Here is an 18239-nt window from a genome sequence, read left to right as displayed (position 1 = left end):
CTACCTCCATCAAATAAACAACGCGCTCTACCTATTTCGTCGTTTGAACCCATTATTGCTGCCTGCGCGGTTTGAAGTAATATCTCGGGTGCTCCTTTCGCTACCGGGTGGGCCACGTGTAAACTAGCTACTTCTTGGTTATCAGGCATGCTCTCTTGTTGAAACGCTCTCTTTGGCTCGGTATTGTTATCTAGATTTTGTACGCATAGAATTTGGTGATGGCTACGGCCGCATTTCCTACATCTTTGAATTCTACCCCTACAATATTGCGCGGAGTGTCCCATGTTTAAACACAAAAAGCACAATTTTTTCTTTAGTGCAATCCCCTTTTTCTCGGTGACATCAAGCCTGTCGCAACTATAATAAGGATGGGGGCCTTCACAAAAAGGACATGCTCGGTTATAAGATTTTACAGCTGTATTTAAAACAGCGGCAGAAGGCATTGATTTTGGTCTACTCCAAGAGTTGAATTTAAGCTTATCTTTGTTAGGGTCACGTTGCTGGGCGCTATTGTTTGATTTTATTGGGACCGTTCTTCTGGTAACGGACAAGGCTCTTTCTTTTATTTCGATTTCAACCCGCAAAAAATCTAGCATCTCCTCTAAATTCCAAATTGAGACTTCTTTTTCTTCTATTTTCTCTTTTTTCTCAATCTCCCTACAAAAACCCTCCAAAATTTCTGGCGGCAACAAACCTCCTAACATTTGGGCGAACAGTTCTCCGGAGTCCGTAGTCAAAAGCCCTAAAGACTGCAAACTCCTAACCTCTATTTGCGCAGAGTCATGCAAATGCCTGAGTCCTCGTACATCATCAGATTTTTGCACAGACATTAATTCCAAAAAATTGTTTAACCTTTCGCTCAAAACCATTCCCTTACGTCCAAAACGTTTCTTTAAAGTATTTATTGCAAACTCGTAATTTTCGTTAGAAACTGTAATGCCCTTAATAGATCTTGCCGCGAAACCCTCTAAGTATGATTTCAAGTAATTAAACTTATCTGAATTTGATAAAGCACAATTATTGTGGATGGCTCCTTCGTATTGTCCCCAGAATTCGAACCACAGATCGTGGTCGCCGTCGAATTTTTTAATTTGTAGTTGAGGTAGCTTGACTGTTGTTGTTGCGCTGCTCGTTTGTAAACTCGGTAAAGATATTCCAGTACCGCCCGTCGCTCCGTTTCCGTTCCTTCCTTCGTACCGGTCTCTTTCGTACCTTTCAACTAGCCGCTTCGCTCGGTCCTTCCATAAGGTTATTTCTTCCGTCCACGTATCGACTTCTTCATTTTCCTCGTCCATTTTATCCAGATCCGTTATTAGGTCAATTATTGCCTCATTTAGACTTGTTAGCTTCTTTTCGCGCGCGACAATTTGAGCGACTTGATCCAATAAAATGTCTTCGTCCGGCATCTCAGCCTTTAGCTCAGATTGAATTAAGTCTATCGCTTGTTTTAAACTTTTGCGTAGCACGTTACGCCTGCTCTCAAGTTTAGTTAATTCGGTCATGTTCGTATTATTAAAGTTCACCCGCACTACATACACTTTCCTGGAATTTGCACGAAGTCCTTTTGTTTTAGCTCCCGGGTTTCGGCACCAAAATTAGTGTAGCGAAATTAAGTTCATATCGCCGGTCCCTGGTTCTACCGAAATTATTTTTATGTGGGAAACGATGGTAACGGACTGAAACATTACCAACGCCAGCTCTGGTTTGAAGTGTATGTTTGGGTTAAATAAAGCACACTTTTGCTCTGCACATAATTACTTTTATTAAGCTCGGTTCTTATTTAATTGTTATTTTGCACTAATTTGCTCTTAGACTTTTTAGTTAATGCTCGCACGTTACATTTATTTTGTTTAGCTCGCTCTTATATTTTTACTTCTTAACAGCTCGGACGCTCGATGCTCAATGTTCGAATACTTATTCTATTCTAAAGGTTTCCCTCCTTTTTTTGGTTTTCTTGGAATCATGCAGGCTTCTATACTGCACCGATTTTAACCCTTCCTTACCCTTAGGGCAGTAAGCTCAGCCCGTGACACGTTATCACCTCTTTTTATCTATTTCGACAAGCCCCGACGCCACAACGTCGGTGGCCGCACCTGGATTTCTAAACCACTCTAAAAGGTTTCTTTTTGTTAAAATTTTTACAAGTTTGCATGGCCATGCACAAGAGAATTTAAATACAAAAATAGATCAAACAGAAATTATATACAACAATTATTAAACCAAAGTTATGCACAGAAATTATACAAATTTAAAACACTATTTTAATTAATTAAAGTTTATAAGCACATTATTTTACATAACCTAATTTTCCCGAGTCGTTCACAGTTTTTCGCGAGTATTGACACGAATTCATAATACTAAAATTAAATTAAAGAAACTTAATTTGGTCATTGTAAAATTTAATATTTAAAACAAGCAATTGAATGTATCTTGTGTTCCCTATGTGTTTATGAAATAATATACATTATAATTAAAAAAGATACCCGTGTTATCCGTAATGTCAGAAGTTCATAGCCCCCTCAATGTATGTGATGGACTCCTGGTAATGCGTTGTGCTCGTTTGGCTGGTTTTCCCTCCTTACGATGGTTTATTAGTTAATTGTGATTCAAAATGGCGACTCCTTTTCTTCATTATTCGTCGCTCTCAATAACCAGTGACAAACTTATGTAACATATCTTACCACCTTATGTTAGTACTTAAGTTCATATCGGTATAAAGTTTTTAACAAAAGCGAAGGTCTCAAGATGGCCGATATTGATTGCGAGTTTCGGGACCATCTTGGGCCGTTCACGAAGAGTGTGGGAGTCGTGATCACTTGACGAGCATGCCGCTATCCATCGGCTGCTAGTAATCTGTCACCATGGAGTATTGTTAAAGGAAAACAAACACACATTTCCATAAACTTTTATCGTTAAAATAAAGTAACAGAAGTTTACAATGAAAAACGGAACAAATTGAAGAAATCAAACGTTGACATGATATAGATACAATTCAGGTAAATTCCAACAAGCTCGACGACGTTGGAAACTCAAGCATAGAGCAGCCGGCAGATCGTTCCATTACAAGTCTAAATTTAGCACGCGCGAAGCTTAATATATCGTAACTATGGGACTGTCTGATTAGAGTTCTCAAATAAGGAAGTCATTGACTTATCATGGGAGAGCCAGGGGAATGTCTCATTACTCTCATTACAAGATTAAACCAAGGAAGTCAGGGACTGAAATAAGGAATAAAATAAAAACCCATGACACCTAAAACATCTAATAACAATACTAATAATGGATATCAGATACTGAAATGTAGAGAAGCCGGCGGACTGTCTCATGACGATCGTCATAAGACAGTCTGCTGGCTTCTCTATATTAAGTCTCGCATTTTCAGTTTCAGTCTGGTTATGAGTGTGGCGCGTTCAAGTTATACTCTTGTTTAGTTAAACGTGCGAGACTTAGAGAAGCCGGCGGACTGTCTCATAACGAGACTAATAATTGAATGAGCGAGACTTTATATAGAAAAGCTAGCGCACTGTCTCAAAACATGAGTATAACTTGAACGCGCCACACTTAATACAGAGAAGCCAGCGGACTGTCTCATAACCAGACCAAAACTGAAAATGCGAGACTTGATATAGTAAAACCAGCGGAGTCTCATAAACAGACTAAAACTGAAAATGCGAGGCTCAATATAGAGAAGCCGGCGGACTGTCTCATAACCAGACTAAAACTGAAAATGCGAGACTTAACATTGTCAAGCCGGCGGACTGTCTCATAACCAAACTTAAACTGAAAAGGCGAGATTTGATATAGTAAAACCCTCGGACTGTCTCATAAACAGACTAAAACTGAAAATGCGAGGCTTAATATAGAAAAGCCGGCGGACTGTCTCATAACAAGACTAAAACTGAAAATGCGAGACTCAATATAGTCAAGCCTGCGGACTGTCTCATAAACAGACTAAAACTGAAAATTCGAGGCTTAATATAGCCAAGTCGGCTGACTGTCACATAACAAGATCAAAACTTGATCGTACCAGAGTTAAAATGGAGAAGCCAGCGGACTGTCTCATAACCAGACCACAGGCGTGCGCAGGGTTTTCAGTAAGGTCGGGCCGCCTAGTTAATTTTGCGCCCCTACCCCCTAACAAAAATGTTCTTAGGAATTCCAAAGGCCATTCTTTGGAACCCTATGGAGCCCTTGGGATCATTTCCTAAAGGAACAATTCCCAAAGACTTTCTTTGGAATTTCCTAAAGAAGTCTTGAGACAAATGTCCAAAGAATGTCTTGAGATTATTTTCCAAAGAAATTCTTTTGGAATTCTAGAGATAAATTTCCAAAGAAGGTATAAGGTTTATTTTCCAAAGAAACTCATTAGGAATTCTAAAGATTAATTTCCAAAGAAGGTATAACGAATATTTTCCAAAGAAATTCTTTAGGAATTCTAGAGGTAAATTTCCAAAGAATGTATAAGGTTTATTTTCCAAAGAAACTCTTTAGGAATTCTAGAGATTAATTTCCAAAGAAGGTTTAACGAATATTTTCCAAAGAAACTCTTTAGGAATTCTAGAGGTAAATTTCCAAAGAAGGTTTAACGAATATTTTCCAAAGAAATTCTTTAGGAATTCTAGAGGTAAATTTCCAAAGAATGTATAAGGTTTATTTTCCAAAGAAACTCTTTAGGAATTCTAGAGATTAATTTCCAAAGAAGGTTTAACGAATATTTTCCAAAGAAATTCCTTAGGAATTCTAGAGGTAAATTTTCAAAGAATGTATAAGGTTTATTTTCCAAAGAAACTCTTTAGGAATTCTAGAGATTAATTTCCAAAGAAGGTCTTGGGTTTGTTTTCCAAAGAAATTCTTTAGAAACACTTGAGATCAATCTCCAAAGAACATCTAGGGAATATTTGCCAACGAAATTCTTCAAGAATACTTGAGATCAATTTCCAAAGAACGTATGTGGAATATTTTTCAACGAAATTCTTAAAGAATTCTTGAGATAAATTTCCAAAGAAAGTCTAGGGTTAATTTCCCAAAGAAATTCGATAGGAATTATTGAGATAAATTTCGAAAAAACGTCTATGGAATATTTTCCAACGAAATTCTTAAGGAAATCTTGAGATAAATTTCCAAAGAAGGTCAGGGGTTAATTTTCCAATGAAATTCGTTTAGAATTCTAGAGATGAATTTCAAAGGACCAGCAGATATATTAGCAATTATGCTTTACATATAATTATCTCAAAATATTTTACCCAAAATTGTTTTGCTTAAGTTTTCCTGCATAGGCATTGACTTGATAGCTAAATAATTAAAAACGTTTCACAAAGGCTTGTCCCGTAGCTAAGGCTCAGCAATTGCTGAAATGGTTTATCATATTTACCTATTTTCGTTTTTTTTTCCTTTAATAATTCGTGAGGTGTTTATGCAAAGGATAAATTAAATTAAAAGTAAAATACACGTAATTAAAATCGTGTTGTTTAGATTTACATGCAGGGAGTATAAGCTGGCAGTCGAAACTTTCGCTTTTGAAAAGTAAAATTAACCTTAAATTAATTCTTTTGTGACATGTTTTATCTTTATTTCGAGCGTAATTAGAGTCCCAAATAAATATTTTTTAAAAAATATTGTAGATAAAATTAGGTTAAACGCGTTTCTGGTACTCAAAAAACTCTCAGTGAAAATACATTATTAAACTTAACAACTACATCTGTATCTACTGCTTGGGCATTGAAGCCTCCAAAACCCCCTTAGTAACCCATACAATTGCACAAGATTAAAACTTTCTGCCGTTTACGGATGTTTTTAAGTCGATTATACGTCTGACTTTATAAGCAGTTTCGCACTGCATGCGGGAACTGCCCATGCTATAAGAAGTGTTGTTCAGCATATTAGAACTGCACTCCCTGCATTGGGATATGGTTCTGCATGTGAGAACTATCCTCGTTTCTAGAGGGCTAGATTAATTTACCCAATAATCTTCCCTATATTTCCCGAGAAAATTCCAAAGATATTTCCCAAGAAAATTCAAACGTTATTTCCCAAGGAAATTCCAAAGTTATTTCCCAAGGAAATTCCAAAGATAATTCCCAAGAAAATTCCAAAGATAATTCCAAAGATATTTCCCAAGAAAATTCCAAAGTTATTTCCCAAGAAAATTCCAAAGTTATTTCCAAAGCATTTTCCAAAGAAAAAGAAACCAATATTCCCCAATTTCCCTAAGAACTCCTTAAGGATTTCTAAAGAAATTTCCCAAGGAATTTTCTAAAGAGTTCTAAAGAAGATTTTTGTAAGGGTTAACACCCGAGACTATACGAGAGAACACAAAATTTTCCCGTCCCCCGTCTGACCATCGCATTTCTCATAGTGGCTCTGTTATTCACATTTCCGTTCCCTTTCGGCGTTTCGCTGATGTTCCTGCAGTCTGCAGAACTAATACCCAAATTTTGCGTCCTTATTTTTCCGGCTTTTGCGCCCCCTTGAAACATTTCATGTCGGGCCAGGGCCCACCCTGCCCGACCCGTGCGCACGCCTGTGAACCAGACTAAAACTGAAAATGCAAGACTTAATAAAGTCAACCCGGCGGAATGTTTCAAAACAAGGCTAAAACTTGGTCGCGCCTGATTTAATATAATCTAGAGTAAGAAAAACAGGCTAAATTTAGAGCATTCGGAAGACTGTCAACCGACTTATAAAATTAGCACAGGCGTGCGCAGGGTTTTCAGTAAGGTCGGGCCGCCTAGTTAATTTTGCGCCCCTACCCCCTAACAAAAATGTTCTTAGGAATTCCAAAGGCCATTCTTTGGAACCCTATGGAGCCCTTGGGATCATTTCCTAAAGGAACAATTCCCAAAGACTTTCTTTGGAATTTCCTAAAGAAGTCTTGAGACAAATGTCCAAAGAATGTCTTGAGATTATTTTCCAAAGAAATTCTTTTGGAATTCTAGAGATAAATTTCCAAAGAAGGTATAAGGTTTATTTTCCAAAGAAACTCATTAGGAATTCTAAAGATTAATTTCCAAAGAAGGTATAACGAATATTTTCCAAAGAAATTCTTTAGGAATTCTAGAGGTAAATTTCCAAAGAATGTATAAGGTTTATTTTCCAAAGAAACTCTTTAGGAATTCTAGAGATTAATTTCCAAAGAAGGTTTAACGAATATTTTCCAAAGAAACTCTTTAGGAATTCTAGAGGTAAATTTCCAAAGAAGGTTTAACGAATATTTTCCAAAGAAATTCTTTAGGAATTCTAGAGGTAAATTTCCAAAGAATGTATAAGGTTTATTTTCCAAAGAAACTCTTTAGGAATTCTAGAGATTAATTTCCAAAGAAGGTTTAACGAATATTTTCCAAAGAAATTCCTTAGGAATTCTAGAGGTAAATTTTCAAAGAATGTATAAGGTTTATTTTCCAAAGAAACTCTTTAGGAATTCTAGAGATTAATTTCCAAAGAAGGTCTTGGGTTTGTTTTCCAAAGAAATTCTTTAGAAACTCTTGAGATCAATCTCCAAAGAACATCTAGGGAATATTTGCCAACGAAATTCTTCAAGAATACTTGAGATCAATTTCCAAAGAACGTATGTGGAATATTTTTCAACGAAATTCTTAAAGAATTCTTGAGATAAATTTCCAAAGAAAGTCTAGGGTTAATTTCCCAAAGAAATTCGATAGGAATTATTGAGATAAATTTCGAAAAAACGTCTATGGAATATTTTCCAACGAAATTCTTAAGGAAATCTTGAGATAAATTTCCAAAGAAGGTCAGGGGTTAATTTTCCAATGAAATTCGTTTAGAATTCTAGAGATGAATTTCAAAGGACCAGCAGATATATTAGCAATTATGCTTTACATATAATTATCTCAAAATATTTTACCCAAAATTGTTTTGCTTAAGTTTTCCTGCATAGGCATTGATTGATAGCTAAATAATTAAAAACGTTTCACAAAGGCTTGTCCCGTAGCTAAGGCTCAGCAATTGCTGAAATGGTTTATCATATTTACCTATTTTCGTTTTTTTTTCCTTTAATAATTCTTGAGGTGTTTATGCAAAGGATAAATTAAATTAAAAGTAAAATACACGTAATTAAAATCGTGTTGTTTAGATTTACATGCAGGGAGTATAAGCTGGCAGTCGAAACTTTCGCTTTTGAAAAGTAAAATTAACCTTAAATTAATTCTTTTGTGACATGTTTTATCTTTATTTCGAGCGTAATTAGAGTCCCAAATAAATATTTTTTAAAAAATATTGTAGATAAAATTAGGTTAAACGCGTTTCTGGTACTCAAAAAACTCTCAGTGAAAATACATTATTAAACTTAACAACTACATCTGTATCTACTGCTTGGGCATTGAAGCCTCCAAAACCCCCTTAGTAACCCATACAATTGCACAAGATTAAAACTTTCTGCCGTTTACGGATGTTTTTAAGTCGATTATACGTCTGACTTTATAAGCAGTTTCGCACTGCATGCGGGAACTGCCCATGCTATAAGAAGTGTTGTTCAGCATATTAGAACTGCACTCCCTGCATTGGGATATGGTTCTGCATGTGAGAACTATCCTCGTTTCTAGAGGGCTAGATTAATTTACCCAATAATCTTCCCTATATTTCCCGAGAAAATTCCAAAGATATTTCCCAAGAAAATTCAAACGTTATTTCCCAAGGAAATTCCAAAGTTATTTCCCAAGGAAATTCCAAAGATAATTCCCAAGAAAATTCCAAAGATAATTCCAAAGATATTTCCCAAGAAAATTCCAAAGTTATTTCCCAAGAAAATTCCAAAGTTATTTCCAAAGCATTTTCCAAAGAAAAAGAAACCAATATTCCCCAATTTCCCTAAGAACTCCTTAAGGATTTCTAAAGAAATTTCCCAAGGAATTTTCTAAAGAGTTCTAAAGAAGATTTTTGTAAGGGTTAACACCCGAGACTATACGAGAGAACACAAAATTTTCCCGTCCCCCGTCTGACCATCGCATTTCTCATAGTGGCTCTGTTATTCACATTTCCGTTCCCTTTCGGCGTTTCGCTGATGTTCCTGCAGTCTGCAGAACTAATACCCAAATTTTGCGTCCTTATTTTTCCGGCTTTTGCGCCCCCTTGAAACATTTCATGTCGGGCCAGGGCCCACCCTGCCCGACCCGTGCGCACGCCTGTGATTGTAACAGTAACAATATTATTATTTGGGAAGTCAATGAAAACAACAATATTTTAGAAAAGGTTTAACATTGTTACACCATGGATTTATAATAGAAGCTTACTTACACCATGGATTTATAATAGAAGCTTACGCTTCTATTATAAATCCATGGTTACACTATTTCCAAAATATTACCAACCTAAGTCTAACCAAACGAAACAAAACCTACCCTGACCTAATACTATTTAGTTGAAATAATCAACTTTAACCTAACCAAATTATCCATATCTGACCTAGTTCTTTTTGAGTTCATATAACCCTTCTGGGCCAGCTTACACCATAATAAACAACAATCGTTTTTCGCATATCTGATTTTTCGCTCTTTAGAGAACTGCTGTAACGGTACGCCGCGTTTACGAGAACCGCTATATCGGTAATGGCTGTAACGGGTAAACTGCCATTTCGGGAACCGCTATTTAGGGACCTGCTGTTATGAGGACCGCTATTATGAAATCCGCTCATACGGGAACTGCTCATGTGAAGACTTCCCCCAATTTAAGATATCGATAATTTTAATTGCTCTTTCGAAAAAAAGTATCCTTTAATTTAATTATCTTCTGAAAAACACGAGTATTTCGGCAAGCAGAATTAGGCAATTAAGACACTGGCATACAAGCGCTGTTCGAAAAACGATTGATATGTCGTTAAGAGTTGTCGGGGAAACTTCAGCCTCTGGATCAGGTTGCCAAGTGCGTCTTTCTATCAAGTAGCTGTTGTGAAAAAGGAATTGGTATGGCATTTTCGTTTCCACCATGTGTAGAATTCTAATGGAAATGCCTTAAATATAAGTTTTATTGTTCACACCAGGAAGTTATACCCCATGAGTGGTATAAATTCGTGTTCAAACCAAGAACCCTTATAAGACCTGAGAGTGTATGAATCGGTATCGTAGGTATTCGTGCGCTCACGATCCAATACCATCATGGAACGTTCTAAGGTCTTATTTTGGTTTCTTATCCAATTGCGTGAGGAAACGTACAGTTGGTTAAAAATCTCTTGGTTGCTAACCGAAAGACTTCTGTTGAAGAAACCCGTCATAACACCGGAACTTAAGGACTCTTTGCCATAATAAAAGGCAATTTCTTTACCCTGGATGATGTCGAAAATCGCGATCCACAATAATTTATGGACCACCAAGGCCTTCTTCCCGTCTCGGATATCCCTAAATAATGCGTCGTCCGATATCAGGTTTTCGATGGTGAAGTAGGACTGTTCCTTTTCCACCATCTCGATAAACCTCTTTGCCACGACGTCGTACTCCGACTTAAACATAACGTAATGAATGAAACGACCTTACACGAGTATAAAAGATTACGCCAATGAGACCAACCTTGATTTGCATCAGCACGTGTGCCTGCAGGTTCTTGATGACCACTGGTTGCATTTTTGTGGCCGTGATCAAATCCGAGACGGTATCGATTTTGGCATAGGCTATCTCTGACAAGTTTGAACTCAGGAAAGAACAGATGTAGGTAAATATCACCAAACTATCCAATAACCAGGAACCAATTACAATCCTGCTGGACAAGTACCGTGAAACGTTATCCATGGCTAAACAGGGAAGCGAGTGGTTATCATTTATGGTCAATCCCCGCTTTCAAAGTTGCAACTTATTACCTTGATGCGAGATCGAACGGGATATTTCCCACAAGTACTTGAAGAATAATTTTCGAAAAGAGGTCCTATCTTTAGTGGGAATGATGAAGTGCACGAAGGTTGTACAGAGCGTGACTAATAGTGAAGCGATGATAATAGCCAGTTTGACGTCATTATCCCAGGATATTAGTGGTGTCGAAGCTGTGGTTTCGTACTTTTCCGGAGCTTTACTTATTAGAAACGTATCTGGAGTATTAACCCATGCAGTATTTACAAAGTACTTCAGTCTCCCGTAGACAGAGGTGTCAGCCACCATGTAAAACATGTGAATGTCCTGATATTTAAGAGAATTTATACTCATCATTGGTGGTTACAGTATAATTGTTCAGTAATTCAAGAGTAAGATACTGTAACGTAGGTAGGGCTGGTTTTCCCATAGAAGATATGTTTATCCAACCCCTCGATAATCACGCCTGATGGTGACACTGCAAAGAATTACCTTTGGACAACGTGGTGGATCCTCGACCCACGTCGAACTCCTACGTCATGGGTAAATCCCCGATTCGCACCACGGGTCTCACGAAAACGCAGGAGAACAAAGAAAGGGTTATCGTGGTAGTGCGATCAAGGAAGAAGAAGGGTGTATGGAAGGGTCCTATAGTGTTAAAGAGAGCGCTTTGAAAAATCGTAACTTCCCCCTTTTCATCCCCTCCTTCCCGAGTTTATCACCAACGTTGAAAGCTTCTGCGCAGCGGTTGAGAGCGGATCTAAACAGTGTATCCCTCTCTCTGTACGCGCAAGGAGGTGGCTTGCGCGCCAATATTGCGCAGAGCAGTAATCGAGTTACAGCTAGTGCCGAGAGGAGAGGAGAGTTTTTCCACGTGACCCTACATTTCGCGTAGCCGTCTGCCTATTCACCTCACCATTCCATTCACCCTTCTTCTTCCACGGTGCGATTACCTAGACTTGATGACCAGCGCGCTTCGTGAGAAGATGGTCCCGAAACTCGCAATCAATATCGGCCATCTTGAGACCTTCGCTTTTGTTAAAAACTTTATCGCGATATGAACTTAAGTACTAACATAAGTTGGTAAGATATGTTACATAAGTTTGTCACTGGTTATTGAGAGCTTGTCATGAAGTGACGTAGGTGAAACGTCGTAGATTCTCAAAAAGCGACGCGAGACTATGTCAAAGGCTTAGTACAGATGAAATAGGAAGATGCGCTGCTAAACCGTGTTTTGTCAATTCTCGCGTCGTTCTCAAACTAGCTCTTAGTAGGTCTCTAGCATTACGATGTATAGGTGGTGTCATACTTACGGAACATGGTCCTAAAGACTAATTTAGTACTCCGAATCGCGTTTGTGCGCGACTCATAAATAATAACGGTCGGCGACGATAATGAAGAAATGGAGTCACCATTTTGAATCACAATTAACTAATAAACAACCGTAAGGAGGGAAAACCAGCCAAACGAGCCCAACGCATTACCAAGAGTCCATCACACCAGAAGAAAATAGGGGAAGTGGGTAGCCGTAGCCTTGAGCCATACAAGTCGTCCAGTGATTCTCACTTACAATAGACCTTTTCACCGGTAGAGCGGGGGTGAAAAGGGGGGGGGGAATTTCGAGAGGTGAGCATGCGTAGAAAGAATGTTTGGGGGCAGTGCAGTACTTTTAACCATTCCTTTTGCCTTATTTGCTACGCATTCGAGTTTATTTTTATAAAACAGTGTTGTATTACTTGTTGTAAAAGTATTAATTGAACTTCCGAGGTGAAATTTTATCGAATTCAATTGATGGACGTAAAATTAGGGCATTTAATGAAATTCTACACACTAAATTAGGCGCCAGGGCTTACGGGCATTTATACACAGCGCTTTCGGCACGGCAACGGCGGACATCGCCGTCTATGAAGCGATGATCCCGTACCGTCGCCAAGGCTTAGTGAGTTATAGCGGCCTACTAATATCAATGCACCGTTTCCATTAGAACTTAAACACTTTATTTCTTAACATGATTTTAATTGTACTATCTCGGTTTTAAATACTAGGCATTTTATTTTAATATTAACTTTCAAAAGGTCTCCCATACGTCCATCGTAGTTTAGTTTACACGTTTAACTCCATAGAAGCGCTATAACTCATGCCCCCAAACATTGTAACTTCTCATGCGCGGCCCTTAATGTGAATAGGTCTATGGTCGATTCCCCTACCACCCTTAAAATTTGAATCTGGCCAATCGGCGCGAAGCATAAAATAGTACCAGATTTCATTGCGAACGCCACCATGTAGCGAACTGTGGAACTAACTTGTGTAGTCTGCTTATATTTCTGCTGTGCTTCAGTTTGAGTTAGGGTTACGTCAGGCAACAGGTTAATGCGGATATTGGTTTAATTAAGGACGAAAATTCGGTTATTTAATAAAATGAATGTCGTTAAGAGTACTCAGTGTGATTTAACGTACAAGGAAACTACCGATAAGAAAACTCAGGCTGTGTTGAAAGGAAAAGTAAAATCTACCCAAACCAATCCCAATGTTAAAAATCAAACAACAACAACTTGGATACAACTTTATTACTTTGAACTCTTCCCTATCACAGGTCAAAACTTCGGACAGGTTAATTTTTCCCTGGAACTTAGAAATACAATTGTATTTAAAAATAAAGACATATTTTAAAATAAGTTATGAATTTAGTACTTACCACTCGATTCCAGCCTCTGCCACTCTGCCTGAGTGCCTGACTGCCTCACTGCCTCTAGCAGACGCCTCTAGTCAGTTGGAAGGCGTAGGACCGTACTGTCCACAGAATAACGTCACTCGTGTGTTAATGCGCGTAAAAATCCTATCTCTCTTCACCCCCACGGGGAGGTAAATGGCGCGAAAAATCCGTAAACGGGACGCCTCGCGAAGTTGCCCAAGCTACCCACTTCCCCTATTTTCTTCTGATCACACACATTGAGGGGGGGGTTATGAACTTCTGACATTACGGATAACACGGGTATGTTTTTACCTCTCCGAGTGACGTATGTCACGGAGAGGTTCTAATTTCGACGTGTCTGTCTGTCTGTGTGTCTGTGTGTCAGTCTGTTGTTATTGACTTACACCCCAGGGGACCGCGTTCGCAGTTTTCAAATCGGAGCAAACGTTTTCCCAAATTCCGGACCGCATTTACAGTTCCCGGAAATTTGGAAAATTGTATTCCACTTACAATGGCTATTATCCATTGCCTATCTAACACCACTATCCTCAGGCCATTTGTCCATCTTACTGACTTCTATAATCCACCTTCATCTGCTCTTTGTCCATCCCAACTGGACACCACTCTGTACACACTGGCTTCTACACACCACCATTTTCTGGTCTTTGTCCATCCCACTTGGACACCAGTCTGTACACACTGGCTTCTACACACCACCATCTTCTGGTCTTTGTCCATCCCACTTGGAACACCAGTCTGTACACACTGGTTTCTACACACCACCATCTTCTGGTCATTGTTTTTGTCCATCCCACATGGACACCAGTCTGCACACCTGGCTTCTACTCCATCATCGTCCTTAAGGTTAAGACATACGCGGCGATCGGCCAGGGTTACGAGAAACGTCCGGCCTCCCTAAGGTGGGGCTTCCACCAAAGGTTCACGCAATTGCGCTGTTCTTATCCATAGCTGCGATTCGAAACCCTTATATACTACCTATTTTAGTAAGGCGAAGCAACCGGCGTATGCTTCTTTTCAAACGCCAATATTAGTCAAGTCTCTCAAGAATGTTTAATTGTTCTTTTTTAAAACGATGTAACGTTCAATAAGGCGAATAACTAACGAAGAAAATATTAAATATTAATTATATTTATTTTAATATTTAAGATAATCTTGTTTCTCAATTCAAAATTAATACGGAAAGAGTTAAAAAGCAGTCTATGTTATTGTCTGTGTGTGTCCGTCCGTTATTACACTAGTGCCGCAGTGCGCTGCGTTAGAAGTTCGTTTTGTTTTGATGTGTAAAGAAATCCTACAGAACCATAATATTCCCTTTATCCTTAATATAAAGTGAATATGATGAAATATTTTTCGTAATTATGATGCATTTAGTGCTTTTGTAGCTTTAAAGCTCTGTTTCATTTTGATATTCCAAAGATTTTTTTTAATATTATTATTTGAAATGGCTGTTTATATATTACTTAAGCTATACTACATCTGTATATAGAATAATCCTTGGTTTAGTAATTTTAAGAAGAAAAGCTAAGGTCTAGACTCCGGCGGGTTTATCTAGCATTACTTGCAATAAGCTTAGTGAAATATAGAGTAAATAATTGAGGCCTGAGGTGAAGCTAAGACCATTAACAACCCCCGGGACTAGTAACGCAAGCGTTTTACTTTTCGTGGTTTTCTGTTACGCGCGATCCTAGCGACCCTCGCGGTATATTGAGGAAACTCTTAGGGGGTACCGAATTTCCGGTTTACAGGTTCCTCTCTTTGCTATTTAAAAATGGCGGATCACGACGATGAAGATGAGAATGAAAATGTTAACGTTTACATATTTTTTGACTACCATATTGCAGATATCAAACTAATTTAGCGATATATTATTTTGCTATTTTATCATAATTGTACATTAAACCGTTGCGGCCTCGGCCTCCAAATTTAGAAGAAGACGATCTTATTTCTTTTTTAAGCGATATCCGAAACCGGAAGTTCTGTACACCCTATAAGTTTCTATCCGTTGCCGCTTGGTGGCACCCTTGTCGCGAAAACAGCCGTAACTCCTAGAGGCGGAAATTTCAATACGAGGATCTTATTGCGTTGCGAGTCCCGAGGGTTGTTAATGGTCTTAGGGTGAAGTAAACTTTGGGTTTTGATTTTCGTGTCTGAAATGAAGAGACATCAACGGTTCAGAGTGAGCCGAAAGTTAAATACACTCTTAAATAATCAGGTTAAGATTTTATAATAGAAGAAAAGATCATGGTGGCGATTAGATTAGTAGGGCTAAGCTACAGAGTTTTTATTCTCTTTATGGTGCGCATTGACTATCAGTGCGTCTAGCTACAATTTAGCTTTGGTATTATTTAACGTTAACACTCATGTTGGCAAACTAAGAATATTGTTGAGGTGAGACGAGACGATAGTGTTTACACTGCTAACCAGTTGTGAATGTAGCTATCAGAATATAGGGTAAACAGCTGAAGCGTAGACTTCATTTCCTGTTCTTTTTGCCATTAACTGATTTCCATGTGTCCAAGATTTATCCTTATTGGATGTAAAATGTCGTCTGCTTTACTGTATATTCGCTATGCTTGGAATACTGCTTCAATATTTCGTAAATTTTTACTTCAAAAAAGAGAAATAATTCCATATCTAGGTAAATAACTTTGTAGTAGTAGACCTCTTGACTCGGAGAGGTAATATTTTGGTTTTCCCAACTTGTTAAATTATAATGTATATTATTTCATAAACACATAGGGAACACAAGATACACTCAAGTGCCTGTTTTAAATATTAAATTTTACAATGACCAAATTAAGTTTCTTTAATTTAATTTTAGTATTATGAATTCAATACTCGCGAAAAACTGTGAACGACTTGGGAAAATTAGGTAATACATGGGCTCTTGGATATAGTAATAAAACGAACTTACTGGTATATAAACTCAGGGTTTTTGGGTCCCATTAAGTCCATTGGAACGGGCTTGAACTGATAACTGTAATGGATTTATGTTTTTTACTCCGTGTGGTTAATACACATATACAGTTTTTGGAGCTATCGTGCACACGAAAAACAAGCGGGGCTAGAAACGTGAACCAGCTTCCAACTCTTATAGGTAATAAAGAAAGACGCGGAAGTAATAGCATTGTTAACTTCTCTTTGCGAAGCGACTTTTGATACCAAATTCAGGACTTACACCTTACCTTCTCCAGTGAAAATTTTAGTTGAAACAACAACAAAATGATACATTGTTACAACTTTTAGTGATACCAGGGGTAAATAACGAAAGGAGTTAGAGACGCTAGCTTCCGTAGTGTAAAATACAGTGGGACCTTGAAACGTCATAGAATTTGTAACTAACGTAGTGCCATCTTTGGAACTGTATTGTAAATAAGACCAGAACCTTAAAAGTTTTGCCTTAAAACCTCGCACCGCAAGGTATTCTGGGTAAAATAAAATGGCGGGTGTCGATGTTGTGAAGTCGTCTCATAAATCAACCCAATATAGTTATTATATTCAATCGCGAGTAAACAGCGATTTGAAGAAGAAAGGTAAGTCAACAATTTGCAATTTGAAGCCGGGGAAATCCTCAAAATGTGTTCAAACTTGTTTTGCCGTAAGTGCGCGGTTACAGAGTCGGCTTAGTGATTTTTCCGAGTCAGTACCAGTGGGAACTGTGGGATCAGGATCATCGACTGTATCTGTGACTAAAGAAATTAAAACAACTAAAACTGTATTGAAGGATGCAAAAACTACTTTAATTCCATTTCATTATCGAAAAAGGAATTTACCAACTTTAAGATTGCATGTTTCTAATTCAAGTGCACCTTAATGAATAAACTTTACTCTAAGCCTAATTGTCACTTAGTCGTAAGCAGACGAACACTAGCAGACGAAAGTAGCAGACGAAAACTAGCAGACAGGAGGAAATCGATATCCCAGCATGACTTTCGAAACTTTGCTTCCACGCTATTGGTTGGAAAATATCATACTTATTTTGAATTATAGACGGCGCGACCGAGGCGTTTTCTCTTTTCTGTGTCTACGTTTGAAAGTCCCACTGTATTCTACACTACGGAAGCTAGCGTCTCTAACTCCTTTCGTTATTTACCCCTGGTGATACTAAACACTGTAAAAAAAACCGTACTGTCAAGTACATTTTAAGGTATTTTTCTATCCCCAGCAGTATCTTTAATGGTACTACTAAATACCTTTGTGTACAGGAACTCTAAAATACCCCCTTAAAGAAGGTATTTTTGAGGAGTACAAGGTATTTTGTACTACCGAAATGAGTATCATCAGAAGTGGTATGAGACTAGAAGTATTGAGCTAACCAAATTCTTCACTCGGCATTAGTGAAAAGACTTGATAACGCAAGAGCGGTTGGCCCTCTAGTAGCGGTTTCTGAATTTTCCCTCCAAAACGGTGAGACGCTCGCGGTGGTAGACGGCCGAACTAGATTCAAGGAGCCGCGTCGTGTTCGGGCGCTTTAGGTTGAGGGGAAGGGGGTGTGAAATGTTTTTGGAACTCGACCAATTTTTCTCTCTCTAGTTTTAGCGCGTGGGAATCGGCATAAAATCCTCAAATTTGTTCACTAGTGCCAGGATGTACTATCAATGCTAGAGCCCTTCACTTCTAGTCTCATCTCGCTTCTGGTATCATTTAAACTCCAACAAAGGCCAGAATAATACTTTTAAAGCTATGAAAGGTGTTTTGGGCTATCGAATTGGTATGTTCCCATTTTCCCCAATCCCATG

The 18239-nt window shown here is 38.2% G+C and overlaps 2 protein-coding genes across 10 annotated transcripts in view; both read right to left on the bottom strand.

Annotated features, from left to right (window-relative positions):
- Window positions 1–18239, bottom strand: part of LOC149702996 (uncharacterized) — an 80834-nt gene that overhangs the window by 58433 nt on the left and 4162 nt on the right. The window lies entirely within an intron of this gene.
- LOC149702997 (uncharacterized) lies at window positions 9149–18099 on the bottom strand. 9 transcript variants are annotated; one of them, XM_089866919.1, is made up of 7 exons: window positions 16415–17006; window positions 11280–16107; window positions 11062–11114; window positions 10802–10994; window positions 10515–10735; window positions 10164–10447; window positions 9149–9948 (listed from the first exon to the last, which is right to left on the bottom strand). In XM_089866919.1, exons 5-7 carry the CDS (start codon window positions 10731–10733, stop codon window positions 9735–9737), a joined length of 717 nt encoding a protein of 238 aa, XP_089723045.1. In that variant the 5' UTR covers window positions 10734–10735; window positions 10802–10994; window positions 11062–11114; window positions 11280–16107; window positions 16415–17006; the 3' UTR covers window positions 9149–9734. The 9 variants fall into 9 exon arrangements, with proteins under 9 accessions (XP_089723045.1, XP_089723041.1, XP_089723039.1 ...); XM_089866915.1 differs by having other exon boundaries at window positions 10802–11114; window positions 16415–18094; XM_089866913.1 differs by having other exon boundaries at window positions 10802–12006; window positions 12101–16107; window positions 16415–18094.

This window comes from Phalangium opilio, unplaced genomic scaffold, assembly GCF_054372755.1.
Source record: "Phalangium opilio isolate 3A_F unplaced genomic scaffold, DU_Popi_V2 ptg000017l_1, whole genome shotgun sequence".
Classification (NCBI taxonomy): Eukaryota; Metazoa; Arthropoda; class Arachnida; order Opiliones; family Phalangiidae; genus Phalangium; species Phalangium opilio.
This window is presented reverse-complemented; position numbering and strand designations above follow the sequence as displayed.